Source organism: Solea solea, chromosome 6, assembly GCF_958295425.1.
Source record: "Solea solea chromosome 6, fSolSol10.1, whole genome shotgun sequence".
In the NCBI taxonomy this organism is placed as follows: domain Eukaryota; kingdom Metazoa; phylum Chordata; class Actinopteri; order Pleuronectiformes; family Soleidae; genus Solea; species Solea solea.
The window spans coordinates 25,045,677-25,064,397 of NC_081139.1; the positions used below are offsets into that span (position 1 = coordinate 25,045,677).

The 18,721-nt window shown below is 41.1% G+C and overlaps 1 protein-coding gene across 1 annotated transcript; it reads right to left on the reverse strand.

The window, feature by feature from the left end:
* Window positions 1-1,153: 1,153 nt before the first annotated feature.
* cyldb (cylindromatosis (turban tumor syndrome), b) lies at window positions 1,154-7,621 on the reverse strand. Its single transcript, XM_058631719.1, has 14 exons — window positions 7,529-7,621; window positions 6,170-6,656; window positions 5,946-6,075; window positions 5,353-5,600; window positions 5,008-5,176; window positions 4,604-4,733; window positions 4,319-4,423; window positions 4,041-4,120; window positions 3,877-3,943; window positions 2,692-2,824; window positions 2,495-2,603; window positions 2,281-2,399; window positions 1,996-2,200; window positions 1,154-1,758 (listed from the first exon to the last, which is right to left on the reverse strand). Exons 2-14 carry the CDS (start codon window positions 6,602-6,604, stop codon window positions 1,553-1,555), a joined length of 2,136 nt encoding a protein of 711 aa, XP_058487702.1. The 5' UTR covers window positions 6,605-6,656; window positions 7,529-7,621; the 3' UTR covers window positions 1,154-1,552.
* Between the last annotated feature and the right edge of the window lie 11,100 nt (window positions 7,622-18,721).

Here is an 18,721-nt window from a genome sequence, read left to right on the forward strand (position 1 = left end):
AAACCTCTGAAGGAAATGGTAGTCAGGCTGTGTCAGTGCACGGGGTTCATGTTTATGTATTGTTGCAAGGAATAAACTCTATTGTGCCAAACTCTGTCGGACCTCAGTGCCCATGGACAGGCATGACGACAAAGCAGCCTCAAACTCTGTGATACGTCGCATTTGATCGTTGCTGTGCAGTTCTCTGTAATATACTGAATCTGTCCGTTAAAGCTCAACTGTGTAACTTCTGTTGCCAAAGCACAGCAAAACACATTGCATGTTTCACAGAACGAAGGTTAATTCCTTAACCTAAAGGTCGCTGCCAGCTTCCCTCCATTAGTTGCGACATGAAATACATCCCAAAAACAAAACACCACTCTACTGAGAAACTCTTAAGTTATTCATTTAGATAACTTATTTATCATAAATACACACATTTATATACATATACATGCATATTCATATACATGTAAATATATATATATATACACATATACACATATATACACACACATTTATATATATATATATACATATATATACACACACATACACATATATGTATATATACACACACACACATGTATGTATATATATATATATATATATACATACACATGTATGTATATATATATACATACATGTGTATGTATATATATATATATATATATATACATACATGTGTATGTATATATATATATATATATATATACTGTATACACACACACACACACACACACACACACACACACACATATATATACACATATACATATGGGATTAAAAATTCCTATAAATTGGAGATTATCATATACACTTACACACTATTTGTTTTTGCACAACTGAATAATGTTCAAGGAAATCTCATTTCCTTCCACAAGGGGGTGTTGTAATCTATTCTATTACATGTTAGAGTGATCGTGGTTCTAAACACACACTGTCATTAGAACTTGGCAGTCATGGTGCGAGAGGCTGCATACAGAATGAAGCTTTGAATTTAGTTTGCCTGGTTTTTAATAAATTAAAATTGAACATTAGGGTTAGATCACTGATTTAGTGACATTTATTTACTCTTATTTACTCTTATTCTGTGGATGAAAACGATTGTATTGATCCCGTAGAGTATTTAGGTCACAAATGACAATACATGATATGAATGATATGCGATATAAACATGTCACCAAGTTCCTTGAACTTTAATTTAGAAAATAAACAAATACAGACATAAAATAACATAAATACTATCATTTCCTTAAAAATACTTGGTATAAAAAATATAAGTTGGAGAAAACAACAACAAGAGTTTGAAGAGATAAAGTCAATAAAGCCGATTTACCATTTCAATGCACACTATTTTCTATTTACTGATCAGCATCAGCTGATGAATCAAAGTCACATTAAGCTACGATATTGCATTTCCTCCCAAAGGTGCAGATGTTTTCAATAATGTTATAAACATCCATTTTAGTTCCTGCTATTTGGATGTAATAACCAAGACAATGTTTGAGATTAAGTGGCGTCATAAGGTTATCAGGGCAGTGTTGTGACGACAGAGGGCGCTCATGGGCATTTAAGGCTCCTGATGATTGGTCGTAGAAAGTGACCCAGCTGGGTTGTGGTATAAAAACATGTAGGAGTCACAAAGCAGTCTGCGCACTAGTTCAGGGGCCTGGGAGGGGCTGGTCCGAAGCAGATCCTCCTCCTGCAGGGTCAGGAAGTCACCCAGCTCAGGACAAGCCTGGATCTTTGGAATGCTGTAACCACTTTGATTGTCGCCTGTAAAAAAGAGAGGCCTTAAGATTCAACATCAGCTCAGAGATAAGGAGCAGCCACAGACGTCACACTGTACCCTTATCTAAAGCTGTCAAGGCAGCATTGTCCAAAAGTAAAGCATGTGTGACCTAACCACTTCACAGAAAGCCAAAACAAGTCTCCTTTGCACGAACGTTGGGATGATATTTAAGAAAGGCCATGAAGAAGCACCTACTGAGAAGAAACTGAATTCTATCTTACCGCATCTGTCTGCCATGCTGTCAAAGAAGAGCCAGGAGCGAGCGTCAGATCCATATTTGACAAAGGACACATAGTGGCTGGTTTGAATGCAGAGCACAGCAAAAAGCTGCATCTTGTGTCTCGGCACAGGAGCGTCAGAGGCTACATTAGGTGGAACCTCAAAGGCTTTGGGGGAGTGACCCTGTCGTGCATGATGACTGTGCACCTGTTAAAAAAAATGCTGTCACAATCAGTACGGTCACTTGTCAATTCAGTCAAATAAATAGAAATCAACACCTGGTTTACCTGTGCGTTGCAGGTCGTGCAGTACTGTTTGATCCTTCCTGGCTGCAGTTTGCGATCCGACAGACACTGAACACACTCGTACTGAGCCAGATGACCACACACAAAGCATTCTCTTGGAGCTGTTGGCGACAAGCACATGATCCATAAGAATCTTAAATGCTATACAAAAGCACATTGTTAAAAGGAAAATACTCCATTACACAATGTTCCTCACAGTTGTAAAGAAGATCTGTGATGTCCAGCTCCGTGGTGGGAATGATGTGAGAGAACATCTTATAAGCGTTTCCAAACCTCGGCATCTGTACAATTAGACAGGATGGCACCTGAGGAAGAAATGAGGAGGAGACATATTGTGGTTACATGAATATATAGAGTGTCATTTAAGAAAGCCAGGACAGGACAGGTATTCACCTCTTCAAACTTGAGGTCACCTGACATGCAGGATGTGTCCAGAAGTTGTTGGACAGTGGGAATATGTCCCATCTGCTCTTTTTCTAAAAAGATCTGGAAGGTGTAGGCTCCCTGAGAGGTCTCACGCTTTGATCTGAAAAGACAGAGTTTTGCACAAACTCAATATTATTCAGCCAAACAGGACACAACGCTTCAAGTGAGTGTTCAGGTCTTTGTGTCGCCTGAACACACAAGCACAGTTCTGTCTTACACCTGCGCAGCATTACTGTCACTGAAAGCTTTCAACAGACACCGGCGACATTTTCACAGTATTTAGGAAGCAGATGCACTTGTGCTCATCAGTGGACCCGCGGCCACATTTCTATCTTGTCAAAAGGTGTTGTGCCTACAGAAGTGAGTTCACAATGCACTCTGCTTCAGCAGTTTCTCCTCCTGCTCTCAACCTAACACACAAAACTAACGCTAACCCTCAGCAGTTAACTGCAGTTTGAATATTGGTGAATTATCCTGTAGAGTTTAATAAAATAGTTGTAAAGGAACAGAGGATCGGGAACGGGTCCACGAGCCAAACAGCACACCCAACCCTCAGTGAAGGATTCCTGCTGCAGCCATAGATGATATGGTCACACCGTGCGCTTGAGCGGAATCGGTTCTCCAGGTTCCTTGCATTTGCCATTTAAATAGCAGTGCCCGAGATACAGGCTCACCTGGCTTTCACAAAAGGGAAATGACAAGTGAAATTCTGATTGTTTTAATTACCTACGAATGATTCAGACACTTAACACAACGCCTTTACGCCTCGCCGCTTACTTTGTCACGATTATGCCCCGTGAGTAGCAAAACTGGAGTTGGAACACACCCTGATGCACCTTAGAACACACGCTATACAGTAGACTGCTTAAATAGTCAGTGCTGACCTAGTGCAGTGAGAACCAGCATAAGACAGGCAGGGCTCACTCCCTATGAAAGAACAGATTTGAACACTTAAACCTAATTTATCTTGCTTGTAAATTGCTCACTCTCTTGCAAAGTATGTCCAAAGTCAGCAATTCAGCTGAAAGGGACACAGGAGGCCATGTTTTCAGTGAAACCTCTGCATGCAATGTGGGGAGCAGTGACTGTCAATCAGTCGCCCATTCAACCCCATTAAAAAATACTATCCCTTTAATACTGAATCATTCATACCTGAGTTTGAGCAATGGCTCCATGTGAAGCACCTTTTGAAAGAGGACTGTGATGAACTCCTCTGGATCTACAGTGAGAAAAAAACAACAACACAGTCCGGCAAATGTAGGCTTCACATTTCATTTAATCTAACGTACATTTCGTCCAAAGATACGGGTGTTTACCTTTTTCATCGGTTTGAAATGTGTCGCAGCCGAGTTGTTTGCGAAAATTCATCACACTCTCAGCCGGTACAAATCCATGTCTGTAATGAACAACAACAACAACAACAACAATCATACACTAGAAATAGCTGCACACACCAAAACATAGGGTTAAGATAGTGAAAACCTGCACACCGGTTGAGATTATGAACAATGTCATCATGTTCTTGTTTTACAAACTGTCTGACAATTAAGACAAAATAAGGAAAAACAAGTTGCCTTGAAGACAGTGTTTATACCTGCGTAAACGGTTGATTATTTTCCTCAGAGTGCATGTTATGGGTTGTTCTGTGTCAGCAGGCTTCTGGCAGATATTATCCAGGGTCACGGACGAGCTGAACAAACTGAGAAGAGAAGGAGTACATTTTTTAATCAGCCCAGTGTTTGTTTAGAAAAACAGTTCACCATGCCTGTGATTTCCTAGAACTAAAGTGATGTAACAGGTAATGTAAGAATAAAGTGAACCAGGTTTGTGACAACATGCCAGTAAAGAATGAAGAATGACTGTGATGAACGGGATTTACCTGAAGAGCGTGGCATCAAGGTAACAGGAGTTGATGTGGCCCTGAATCCCCTTCATCTTTCCCACTAACAAAGACAAGGCCTCAGACTCAGGGATTGGGGGCGTGTCCTCACAGTCCTCAAAGGGGGGAACTAAACGTAGACAGACACTCTAAATCAAATCACTCTCACAAAAGCAGGCAGAAAATTCAATATTTTTCCCAAACTGCTAAACCTGAATGATTTAGTAAAAAATGGCAGTAATGTGTTTCTTACAGTAGAATGGAACGCAGCATAAACCACATATGGTTTTAAAATACATTTAATTTAAAATAGTACATTTCACAGCCTTCACGATACAAAATGTGTATAATGAGTACATCTACGTCTGCATGCAATACATCCCACCAAACTATAGGTGTCTAACCTGGAGGCATCTCAGTTGGTTTGGGGGTTTCACTTCCTGGTGAGGAGAAGACGAGCCTGCTGTCAGGGCTGCACTTGGTGACAGGCACAAACAAAGCTCTGTTCCCTTTGCAGGTGAAATATCTCTTTCCTCCAGATTTCCCATCAGAGCAACCATTTACATCATAGTCCTGAAACAAGAAAGAAAAGTTTCTCAAGTGTCTGAAGCCAAGAAATATTATGTCCTAATGACCAAAAGAAATGAATTTGTCGGGAAAGAAAAGAGGATTTCAAGAAGTAATAAAAAAGTGTGTCAGAAACAAATGACAGACTCACACTTTGACTATATAACATTTTATGGCCTCACCAATTCAATCCCAGCCCATTCCTCTGTTTTTCCAGGGAGGACCCCCAACCACCGGATGACCCCATACACGGTGATTCCAGAGTTGGACACCACCTCCACCGTAGACCCCACCTCCAGAGGCACAGGAGGCGAGCTCCCACTGTGCTGGGAGATGGCTCTCTGCTCCGTGTGGTTCCCTCTCACTCGATGTGCACGGGATCCAATGTTTGGCATGGAGTTAATGCGCGTCACCGCTTTTCTGTTTAGACCTGCACCGAGGGACGGAGGGTGTGGAGGATGATGGTTAAAAGTCATAAGACACTTCTTCTTCACTTGTCACATGCTTGCTCTTCAGATTGACCTCCGGCTCACAGGTGATTGATAAGTCAGCTCTGCATTCCATAACAAAAGGACCGGTTTTTCTAGTTGCATACAGGGACAACTTTACACTAGAGGTCAAAGTGGTAAGATTCCATGTGCTACAAAACAAAGGATTTCATTATATTTTTTAAAATCTAAATTAAATTTTGATTCTGTCATGATACAAGAACAGCAACAAAAGTAATTATGTGGTTCATGTGGACGATGATGAACTAGTCAGAGCTATGACTTACTCCCACATTGGCCATCTCTCCAGTGCAGTCCAAGGGGGGCGGAGTAAGACGGGACCACCTGGATGATGTCTGCAGCACTGAACAAGGGCAGAGGTGCCGGTTTCTTGGATGTTAAATTGTGATCATTGTCCTGCAGGGAAGAGGAAATGTTACCAGTGTGCATTTATTATTGCGTGACAGTAGCACATGTGTGTGCCAAATCCTTTGACAGGTGAAAAACTCACCACAAACTCCACCTCAAAGCCCAGCATGTACATGTCGTCTTTGTTCTCTTTCCTCCCCATTTGCATCAGGTTTTTCACCAGACCAGGCGAATGTCCCTTCTTGTGCTTCACCACTACCAGGTCACCCTGGGTCAGCTCGCAGATGGCTGAGAACAGCTGTGGATTACACAGCAGCTCCAGGCGTTTGCTTGCAGTGGAGACGTAGAGCAGTAGCTGGGCCTGGTGACAGGTCAAAGGGTAGGTGTCCTCTCTCCGCAACACGCCTCCGCTCTTGGGGCTCACAGAGTTGCTGCCGGCAGAGTAGAGCAGCCCCATCAGCTCCCCAGGCTGGATCTCTGCCTCCACGCGGCCGATGCATCCTCGGCTGAAGCCTTTCCTCGACTTCCCGCGGATGACGATGAAAAACTTGTCCTTCGCGGCACTTTTGGGCTCCATTGAAAGCGGTTATTCCTCCAGGGCAGATACTGTGTTTCCAACAGCACGTAACCTGCAGAGACATTTGCAGACCTGTTACACTCTGGTTCAGGAGGTAGAATGAGTGTGAACACCCTCACATTAACACAGGGTTCATCAGGGAGTAACTATCACATGAAGATTTAGGACGAGTTGGATATTTTGGTGACATTTGAGTACATTTCTGTGTGTATTTGTATCCTAATAACTCCGCCCATATGTGGAATACGTTTCAACATGGTGGGCAGATTTATTCACAATAAATTCACATTTATTCGCTTTCTCACATATACTTCAGACACTGGTATAGTGAAATACTCTTATCATTATTATTATTTAATTTATTATTATTATTATTATTATTATTATTATCATTTAATTTATTATAGTTGTTTTATCCAGCTTCTTAAATGATATTATTTTCTGTTTTCTTTGCATCTTATAACAGAGAAATCATTCAAACAGAATCATGTAGGTAAAGAGATGTTGGAGGTTTTACCCACATACCTAAAAAACAAACAATCCTATGCCAATTTTTCAAGTTTTTCTAATTGGCAAAAAACATTTAAACTACATCGCATCATATCATATACTATTTTAATTGTTGCTCATGTTCTATCTATTCATTCTAAAACATCTCTAACAGCTACATGTTACTTTAAATTGCATAATCCGTCATATAAACAGGAATTAGATCATTTTCTTCAAAGCTTTCGACCCCAATGAGAAGAGAGGTTCTGTGGATGTTTATCAGTGACTTCACACCAATAACAACAACAACAACAACAACAACAACTTCTATGGAATTAGTGTGGAGAAAATAAATGAGCAGAAAACTCTAACAACATTGTTGACTCCTGTTGAATCACAGTGAGCAGCTGTAAAGTTCAGGACTTTGTTACTCACGGTTTCAGTCATTCACAGCTGAGTGTGTGTGTGTGTGTGTGTTGACGAGTCCCCGGATGCGCGAGCTTCCCCACAGCGATGTCACACACGAGGATGTTGAGCGTGGATTTAAACGGTGACACCGACACCGCCCACTTGGCAGCTCACACAGGCCCCGCCCTCAAAGTCTCTCAGGGCCTTTTTTTTTTATTCCCCACGTTTCATTTCAACTGCAGCTGATAAATCACGAGTGACGTGTGCACTGTAGTCCGTGTCAAACACCTGTTCATCCCCGTCCCACTGTCTGTGCTGCAGTGTTTCCACGTCATCAAGGGCCAGAGATGAGATAACATCAAATCCAGAACAAACCAGGCTTGTAGATTAAATAAAGAAACACATCAGAAATGAAAGATGTGTCACGTTAAGATATATATATATATATATATATATATATATATATATATATATATATATATATACGTAAAATAAGATTTAGCCATAGAATAGCCTCAAACTTGGAGTCCTCACGAAAGAAAGAACCTGTGACTGACGTAACTTATTATCTCATGGGCTGAAACGTGGCCTGTGGGCCTTGACTTTGACACGTGGGCTATAGTTGTTTTTTTTTTTCTGTGTTTGCATGTGTATGTTTTATATTATTTTATTCATATCCTAGTGTAGAACACTCTTCTCCCAACCCTGCTGCTGTAACAAGTGCATTTCCCCAGTGTGGGATCAATGAAGTCAAACATACTCTGATGTAATAATGACACGCACAGACACTGATCAAACCTGATGAACAATGTGGAGGGTTCAAAAGTGCATCAAATGGTTTCGGCATTGCCACGCAAAATGTCTCTTCATCCACAGTCAACGAGTGAATGAAAACAATCATTCACCCTTCCAAAAGGCACAATCGTAACATACAGGCCGCTATTACAGTGGAGCTGAGAAGCTGAGAAGCATTTGCTTCTGTGCAAGAGAGCAACAGCAGAAAACTACTCCAAAAGTTTCACTCCCTCCTCCTAAAGCCATAGTTCTGCTTTTGCTTTTTAGGTATGGAAGTCATCTGTGTCTGCATTGTGCATGCCTGAATGAGGAAGAGACACAAGGAATAACAGACTTACACCACTTAGCAAAAGGCTGATCTAAAGTTAAATATATGCATGTTTACGTCTACAAACAATAAGATAGGTGCTTATTTTCACTGTGAGCACTTTCCAATCAGAAAACGCTGTCTAACAGAAGAGATGCAGACTTTTTTTGTTTTGTTCAGTAGTTAAAATCCACATTTCCAAAAACGTGAACTATCACTCAGCACCACAAAGTTTCCAGCTCATAGATCAGGGTGTCTATCGCCTGCATAGGAAAGTGCAGACTGGGATTGGCAGACGCTACAGTGCTGTTTTGAGTGACATGTTTGTGTGCAGAACAATTAACATGTGATCTGTTCCAGGCTCTGGAACACAGATGGTATGAATGTGTGACCGTATCTTGAGTGCACATCAGGTTTAACCTGCATCACCAAACATGTGCTATTGAACATGTAGTCTCGTGAAATGTCTGTCTGGAGCCCAAGGATTTCATGTTTATTTTGAATTATTATTATAATATTTTTTTTTAAATTTAATTTAATTTAATTTAATTTAATTTAATTTAATTTAATTTAATTTAATTTAATTTAATTTAATTTAATTTAATTACTTTGGAGACAATTCATATGAGTAGACACATGAATGGTAATTACCGAGCAACAACATGAGTACAACCAGTCTTCTCTCACAGACGTATGGAAAACCATCAGATAGCTGGGGTATTACTGTTCTTTTTATAAAAATACATGAACGAGGGAGACGTGGGTAAACAGGAAATTACAAAAACTCCAGACATCCACTTTAAAAGTCAAAGCTTTCTAATGTAACATCATAAAAGCTGAGTGATCATGCTGAAACTCCATTGTCCACCTGAGCGGCTCAGAGCAATTTATATATCCCACATTTATACCAGATCGTGGTCACAGCTGTGTGCATGAGAAACAACAGAGGCCTCATCTGCTGCACCCTTGACAAGCAGACACAACTATTCCAATTACTACGTCGTTAGTGGCAGATGTCAATCATTGAGCAGATCATATATGGAGTTACCCTCTTGTTTTATGTGGCCAGAAGAAGTCAAGCACAAAGTGGTAAAAGTGGTAAAGAAGAACACCTGAACCAGTTATGAGTTGAATACGAGTTCAGAGAGGCAAGAGATCAGATAAAGAGGAACGTCGTGCCTGCAGCGCAGTGCACATATACAGTACATATACAGTATACAGTACATATTATGTCATACTGTGAGCAGAAAAACAATCACCATGAGGTTGTCTGGTCCCACCTGTTCAGCGTGCAGCTCAGTCTGCAGGGGACAGTTGAGAAGTGGTGTGGGAGCGACAGAGAGTTCATTCGGCATGACTCTGACTCTGACTTTACCAAAAGCAGAGATAAAACACGACACTCCCTAAAATGACTAATGCAATTGTTAGATGTTGCACAGTAGACATGCTGAAATATTTAAACTGCATATGTACATGTGTTCCCATAGAGTGACTGAGAAATAATGATGTACTGCAGTCATTACAGCACTGAACTATATATATTGGAGCTGAAACAATGAATCGTTTACTAAATTAATCCACCACTATTTTGATAATCGATTCGCTTCGAAGCTTTTTTCATGATTAAAGCGAGATTTGCGATTGTTTAAGCTTCTTAAATGTGAGTATTTTCTTCATTTCTTTGCTCTGGATAACAAAGAAATCATTAAAAGTGAATCATTCTGGTTTGTGGACAAAACAAGACATTTGAGAACATCCCCTTTTCCGGGTTTGACGAACACCGATCAATATTTTTTAAGATTTTCTGACATTTTATGAAAATAATCGTTAGTTGCAGCTCTAATATGTATATATATGTATGTATATATAAATTCATACATATATATTATATGTTCAGATGGTAAATGGTCTGTATTTATAAAGCACTTTCCTAGTCTTGACTCAAAGCTGCTTTGCACTAGTTTGCTCTTCCCTCACACAGTCATACGGCACATGTTTCTATCACACAGCTTTTATAATTAGTCACACTAATTATGAGCAGTGTGGGGTTACACGTCCTGGCCAATGACACATCGGCAGAGCCAGGACCGGAAACCACAACCTTCCAGTTGACAGATATCTCACCGCCGCTGTCATCATCATGGAATAGATATAAATAAATAACAGATATACAAGTTCACACATGCAAGCAAGGGCTTTGTAAACTGCCGTGTTCTATTGCTCCATCTAATAGGCAACTATTCAGCTAATGAGCCACTTGCTGGCTCATCAAGCATTTGATCCAAAATTCCAGCACTTTGTTTTCAGCCGTTGAAAGCATATTAACATTCCATACACTTGCATTAACCCAAGTAACTGCACATTGCTTGTTGAGTTTTGTGCCCAGAGAAACCTCCACTGTCACATTGAAGGAATGCTGTAGCCCACAAACACACATCTTCACCCACCTCAACATGTATTCAAGCACAGGTATCTCCCAAACACTGACATCACTGACTAATAAACTAATAAACAAAGCTTCAACAGCAAAGTCTCACTTTTTATTGCTCCATTGAAGAGTTTTAAACTAAAATGGCTAAAATGGGTAAATGCAGGTTCCTATACAAATCATGTCACTTTTCTCATCCACATACAACAGTGTATCTCATTTCATGAGGAAAACCTTTCATTTTAACATACGGCACAGGCCAGAATGTAGCTGCCTATGAACCTGGTAACAGATGCTGAAGGTCAAGGATCACAAGTATAGCTTTAATCTATACAAAACAGCGTGGTTGTATGAGGTAGGGACACGGTTAGTGCTGACTTCAGCATGAGACAATGAAGTTTGTCTGGCAGAGAGTGTAGTATCTCGACATTTGTCAATCGCAGTCCCTGCACCACGGTCTACAGGACACAGGAGCTGCCTCGTGTGCTACGTTTGTTGTCACTTATAGCTAAATCCAAATGTAGGAATCTAAATCTAAATCGCAAAGTAACACATAAGAACTTATTGATGCAGGCAGCTCCCGTCCGTCTGCAAATGTATGTTTTTATTAATAGATGTGTGCAGGTGTAGAGTCAGTGCCTCAAACAGCACTTGAAGTGAATGATGTACACTGAAAGATCGTTGGTTCAGTGGCTGAGGCTACGAAGTCCTGGCTGTTGGAGGGGGAAAGAACGCTGTTGAACGCGGTTCTGACGCTTCATGCTGCTGTGGGACACGTGGTGTCGGTCTACCCAGGCTGTCGCCTTCTGAATGCAGGCGGACTGTATGACCTCTGCCAGGACTTTTGGATGAGAGAGAGAGATGGTGACAGCTCCACTGGTGCTGCTACTTGGAACTGTACGCTCTGCATCTGACAAACTGGAGAGGAACACGGGCAAAGTATAAAATATAAGTATAAGAAAACTCTTGAGCAAGGTCCCCAGTCCCCATTTTAAGACACACTGAGATTACAAAACATTTATTTTATTTGACAAAGTTATGGACATAATTGTAGTAAGTCAAGTTTCCCCAAAACTTCAGTGTAGTTACAGAGTCCAATGCTAATGAACTTAAATGTTTAGTTAACATGCTTTTATTGTGATGGGTAATTGTTCTCTAGAGTAGAACGGGGGAAAGTCTGTGATACTGCAGGTGTGGAATAACATCCACAATGTCTGTTTCCATACCCATGAAAACAACATTGGGGTATTTCAAGGATGAGATTTATTCAGTCTGTCAGTTTCTGTGTGGATTTAAAGTGCACATTGAACTGGGGAAGCACTGGGGTTTTTTCATGGGCTTTTGCAGCCAACATGGTGCTGTGCGCAAACTCTGGAGCTCTATGATATGAAGATTTTTCGATGTCCTCACCTTGCGTCAGTTTCCATGTCAGCGACTGTGTCTGCACGATGAGCAGTGTCCAGTGGTCGGCTGTCACTCAGCTCTGCATCCTGGTTCTCTGCTGTTATTGTTTCTGTGGAGACACGAGCAGCCGGACATTTCACATAGGACTGCATGTAAAGTGTCATTTTAAATACAAAACATGTGGTTCTGGATTAGGACCAGGTCGTACAATCCCTTAGTGATTTACACTCCTGAGGTGTGAGGTGGGTTAGAGGGTCCGAGGGGTTTCCAGGTAGGAGTCATGGTACTGTTTATGGGACAGAAGGCTTCAGGGCCTCATTGGGGTAATCGGGTGGACACCCTCCTTCTCTGGTTGGTGTTTGGAAGACAGGCTCACGAGTCACGACACCTCCAGAGGCGCCGCCCTCAGCTCTTAGCCCATCTCTGCCACAGATGCTATTTTGGAGCCCAGGTGGCGTCTCTCTCATCCAGAGCCATCGGCTCGCCTGTTCAGCTGTGTTTGAGAGGGCTTTGATGGCTTGGCGTTGGGATTGGCCTCAAACTCCCAAGTCCTGAAGCAGCCTGGTCGTTGTTTGCCCCATAAAGCCTCTGCAGCCGAACTCCACTGGACAAACCTTGGTTTTCCAGCCACGTTGCTTAGCATCGGCTGCCAGCTCGGCAAACTTAAACTTAAACTTAAAACTTTTGTTACGTGCCCACCAGTGACACTTGGTCCGAGGCTTGAAACTTCAACGATAATTCCGCTTTTTTTAGACTCACTCATAGGGGGACCGGACCTTATTCCGTACGTAACAAAAAAAAGAATGAAGATATTTCTCAACTCAGGGGAAACTGAGGTTGGGAAGCACAGTTTTTCAATAATACTAACCCTATTCTAGTAATGCAAAGCTAAATGCTAATGGCTGAAGTATTCCTTTAAGGCTCTTTCCTTCGTTGTCTACGAAGGAAAGAGCCTTAAAGGAATACGTCAGCCATTAGCATTTAGTAGCATCCTCCTAGGGCATGGTCAGCTCTATTATGTCCACCTTTGTGAAGGAAGGAGGACCAGAGCACGAGGTCTGGTCTGAGGTTCGTAGTGGCGATCTCTGCACAGCCTCTGACCCGGATCCACATAGATTACTGTAAACTTATGAAGTTGACCATTTATGGTTTTACACAAGTTGAAAACATCTGAGTCACTCAAGAGGGTGATCAAGTCTTTTATACTTCATGACAAACAGTGACAAACAAAGAATGATCATGTGATATTCCCAATGTAGTCACCCACGTAGCTCCTGATGGACGGAAAAAGTGCTGTATTAAAGTGTGAGTGAACGGGTGTGAATGAGTGAATGGAAAAAGTGTAGTGTACAGCAGCTTTGAGGGGTCATCAAGACTAGAAAGGTAAGTGCTCTTTAAACACAAACTATTTACCATATTGATATTAAGCAGCAGCCCAAGGATAGGATGGGACTGAGGAGCTGAGAGGAGAGCGCGGACTAATCCAGAAGGATTAAGGAATTAGGATAAGGATGAAGGAGAAATTCAAACTGTGATAATGAGACTGAAGAGAGGAGAAGACAGCGGGGTGGAAGAGGAGACTGAGAAGACAAGAGGATGAGAAGGACCATGATAAGGTACTTCAAACTGTGTGTGTGTGTGTGTGTGTGTTGGGGGGGGCAGTATTACAACACAGCCTGAAGAAGAAGAAGAAGAAGAAGAAGAAGAAGATTTTGTGATCTGATGAACAAAGGCATGTTTTCACTGTTGATATTCAGTGATTTAGTCACTGAATAAAGTTAAAGGCTTCTTCACTTATCACCTTCTTGGATCCCTTTGATGTGTGTCTGAAGTTATTGAAGTTATTTTCCTGCATCCCCAAACTGAAGAACAGTTACCACATACTGACTTATTTGTTTTTTGTCATTTATAAATGACATTAATATTTCCACACCCAACAGAGGAACCACTGAGGCCATCCTGACTGACCTTCATGACTGACAACAAGCCAGCCTTCATCCACCACTTCTTCAGACTTGACTTCTTTAGGATTCTCCTCCTCTCCTCCAAACAACAGACGGTTGATGGTTCTGAACATTTCTCCTGGTCTTCTCTCGATGTGTGTCTCTGCTGTTTGTTTGTTTGTTTGTTACTGCTGAAAACGAGAAGAAAAGAACAAAAACCAAACACGGGCTCATGAACTTGTGCATGTTTATGCAGCAGCATCATCATACATTATTTAACCACTTCACTAAATACACTTATTAAACATCATGATATTTTTAGGATTTTTATATTTTTGGACAGTTTGGAAGAGTCTGAGATTCTCCATGAGTCTTTATGAGCAACCAATGAAAAGTCCTATACAGTGGTTTGAATGAGGATTCCCACTCCCCCACAATTTCATTGTTAAGGTCCATCTGTTTCTGAATAAGTGGGGGAGGGGATTTTTTAACTAAACACGGCGTCAGGGCACAGCTTGGATCTTTGACATATAATAATTTTTTACCTCATCTGAAGAGCAATATTTACCGGAGCCAGTGAATTCCTGCAGCACTGCATGTGCTCATTTTTACCACATCCTAGTTTACTTGTTTTTTGTCATTTACGATTACTGTGATATGATTTCAACTATACTTCCCCTCCCAACAGTCAGAGATTAAACACAACACGTGTGTTCACATGGAGAAAACACTGGAACTGGAAAATGTGTGTATCTAAGTTACAATATTACAATATTGCACTTGACATCAATAATCTCTGCAGTGCACACTTACTATTATTATTGTTACTAGAGAAATGATGTGAGTAATAACAGGACACAGATCATCTCTCTCACCGACCATATCTGACTTTGAATGAATATCCACAGTTTTTGAATTAACAGTAACAGCATCTGATTACTGTTGAGCTGCAGTGTGTGTGTGTGTGGTCTCACCTGTGATGACTGTTTCAGCTGCAGCAGTGAATCCTCTCAATATTATGGATGAAAATAATCCAAACAACTACGGAGGCTGTTGTGTTGTTTCAAATATTCAAGTGATCTCAAGGCAGCAGATGTTCCGCCCATGTCTCCGCCCACCACTGTTAATACACCAATCAGAGACTGCATAGTGAGCACGTGGTTTGGTTTGGCTTCTCTTGCAGCTGCAGCCTGGAGCGGACAGAGAGCTCACTACCTCCTGAGGTTTCCTCACTCGGTGTGAGGGTCTAAGGACAGAGGGTGACACGTGCTGTACAGACTGCAAAGCTCTTGGAGGCAGATTGTGTTTGTGATGTTGTTTTATATAAATGACACCGAATAGAGGGACTGTGTGAATATGGATGAATGGGTGTGAATGGCATAATCCTATAATTCTAACACTGATAATCTCACTAATACTTCGTGAGATTTGTATACCTAATGCTGTGAGATGTATTCACATTCTGAAACGGATCAGCCTAATACTCCAGACATCTTTCATAGTCCCACATTTGACCTCCAGACTATTTTGATTCATTTTATTAAAATTGCTCTTTGACTCATTTTGATCAGCATTTATACTTTGAGAACCTCTGGTGTAAAATACTTTACGTTTAGCAGTCACCAAGGCTAGAAAAGTGCTCTAGAAACACAGCGCAGTTATTCCTGTCTGACAAATGAGTTTGTGTTCATACTTTCAATGAGGGTGTGTCCTTAACACATGATGTGTGTGTGTGTGTGTGTGCTTTTCATACACTCCTCAATGAACCGCCCTGATTCAGAGGAACAACAGTGACCTGTGGCGGTGACACAAGCCAAACACTGAGTCTCACTGACTGATGAACATGTGCTTTGAAACACACCTCGTGTGCTCTGTAAATGAATGCTCTACTGTGAGTGATAAAAGGATTATTTAGTGATGATAACTCTTTTAGTTGTTGTTTGAAACGTTTATATATATTTATCCTAACCCTAAACATGCTGTCCACAAACCAAACATATTCAGTTTACAGTCGAAGCAAATAATAATAATAATAATAATAGTAATAATAATAATAAAACATGTTCGTATTTAAAAAGCTGATCAGTCTAATAACTGTTACAGTCCTGAAATAGTGACATGGTGCTTAAATGGGGAGAAAAGCTGTTGTGCTCCTGCTCTGATTTTTTGAGAACATTTATGATATAGCGCCACCCAGTGTCTTCTTTTTGTCCAGTTTTCTTTAGAATATGGTGCAATTAATCAACTGCACCCCGGTTTTTTTAATACTTATAACATGCATCAGTAGGCTACATTCATAATCTGTATATTGCACATTTGATTACATCTCTACATACATTTAAACATACACATGCTCACACACACAAACACACACACACACACACACATACATCTACACATGCACACTTATACATGTACACATATGCATACACCTACATTGAACAATTATTGTTAGAACCTGCTGGTTCAGCCATAAATGAAACATGATGGATATGCTGGCTGATTCCTGTTGCCCACCTGTGTCACAGTTCTGCTCCTGAATGATTTACTTACCTCATCTGTGGATTCATGCGCACCATCAATGATTACGTTTGCTCGTCTGACTGAAAATGAACAGAGGCGGAAACACCCACAACAATTTAGTGTGAATAATTAATATGCTATAATTAAAGTTGATTTTTTTTTATCAACAATCTCTGCTGCTGCTTATATAAATGACATTGTAGTTATATAAACATGTCATCACTGACTCAGAACTGTCTTGTCTAAACTTATAACTTGATACAAGTGTTGTATCTCTGCTCCTGGACTCTTTCTTCTGTCTCTACCTCACCTCCCTCTTGTCCTTTCGCTCCCCCACCTCTCCTCTGTCCCCCATTGTTCCTTTCACCCCAACCGGTCGAGGCAGATGCTGCACATCTCTGAGTCTCTGTTCTGCTTGCTCACTGTGTGAACTGTTGGGGTTCTCTGCTCTCTATGATACTGTAAAGGTAATATAGTTACTATGACTGCTGCATCTGTCAATGTATAGTTTTGTTTGCTTTTGCATAATTGCATAAATAAAAAAAACATTTGAATTGTTAGTCCATATTAAAACAACTCAAATCTGGATTTACGTTGCACATTTTGCCAATTTGTATATTTAAATTATCTTAGTTCAAACAATGATACACAGCCATTCAGTGTCCTGTTTTTATTATATACACATGATATCTATGTATATATGCATGTGTATATTCACAACATCCTCCTGCTCAGCAGCTCCATCTTCGATATACTTTGTCCAATATAATCTTTATCCCTCCTCTTCCTCTGCATGTGACCAAACCATCTCAATCTCAACTCTCTTTCTTTATTTCCAAACATTTAACCTGAGCTCTCCCTGGAATATGTTCATTTGTAATCCTCTCCATCCTGGTCACTCCCAATGAAAATCTCAGCATCTCCCGCTCTGCCTCCTGTCTTTTACACAGATCCACTGTCACATACATCATAGCAGGTCTCACTGCCGTCCTGTAGCCTGCACGCTCTTCTTCACCTCTCTTGTGCACTGTCCAGTGCTTTGGATGGTTGACCGCAGGTATTTAAACTGAACCTCTACCTCTACTCCTTGAATCTTCACAGACCAACTGTCTCACTGTCATTCACACACACAGGTATTCTGTCTTACTCCCACTAATACACTTCACCTTCATTCCTCTACTCTCCAGTGCAGACCTCCATCTCTCTTCCACCTATCCCCTGCTCTCACTACAGATTACAATATGATCTGCGAACAAAATAATGTCCCCATACATGTCCTGTACCACCCTCACATAGTTCTCTGCTACTCCCTAGTGTCTCATACAGGACCACGGTCTGGCCTTCTCGATACTTCTACACCAGCAGAAAAAATCGCAAAAAAAATAAATCGCTTCTGTGGTACTTACTAGTCATTTGTTACCAGAAGATGGCGCAGTTACTCTATAGAAGCGCAATGACTGACACAGGTTCAGTGCATCATTGATATAGTTGTAATAAATGGAGTATGAACTGGTGCAAAATCATAGTCTCCATGTTAAAACGCGCATCAGTGCCAGAGCAGTAACTTTTATCATGTCCTCTTAATTTAACACTATTGATTTTGATTTAACAAAACTATAAGTCCATGTGTTTGGTTCTCCGGGTCCAGTTTGAGTGACAGGTGAGTGTCGGCATCAGGTCCATTGAAGAGAGACAGTGAGTGAGTGACTCGCAGGTTGTTTGATAAACTCTCACAGACTTTGAATGTGAACGCTGAGACTGCGCGTCGTCTTCCAGCGCACTTGAGCAGTGATACTGGAGGAGGTGGGGAGGAGGGCCTC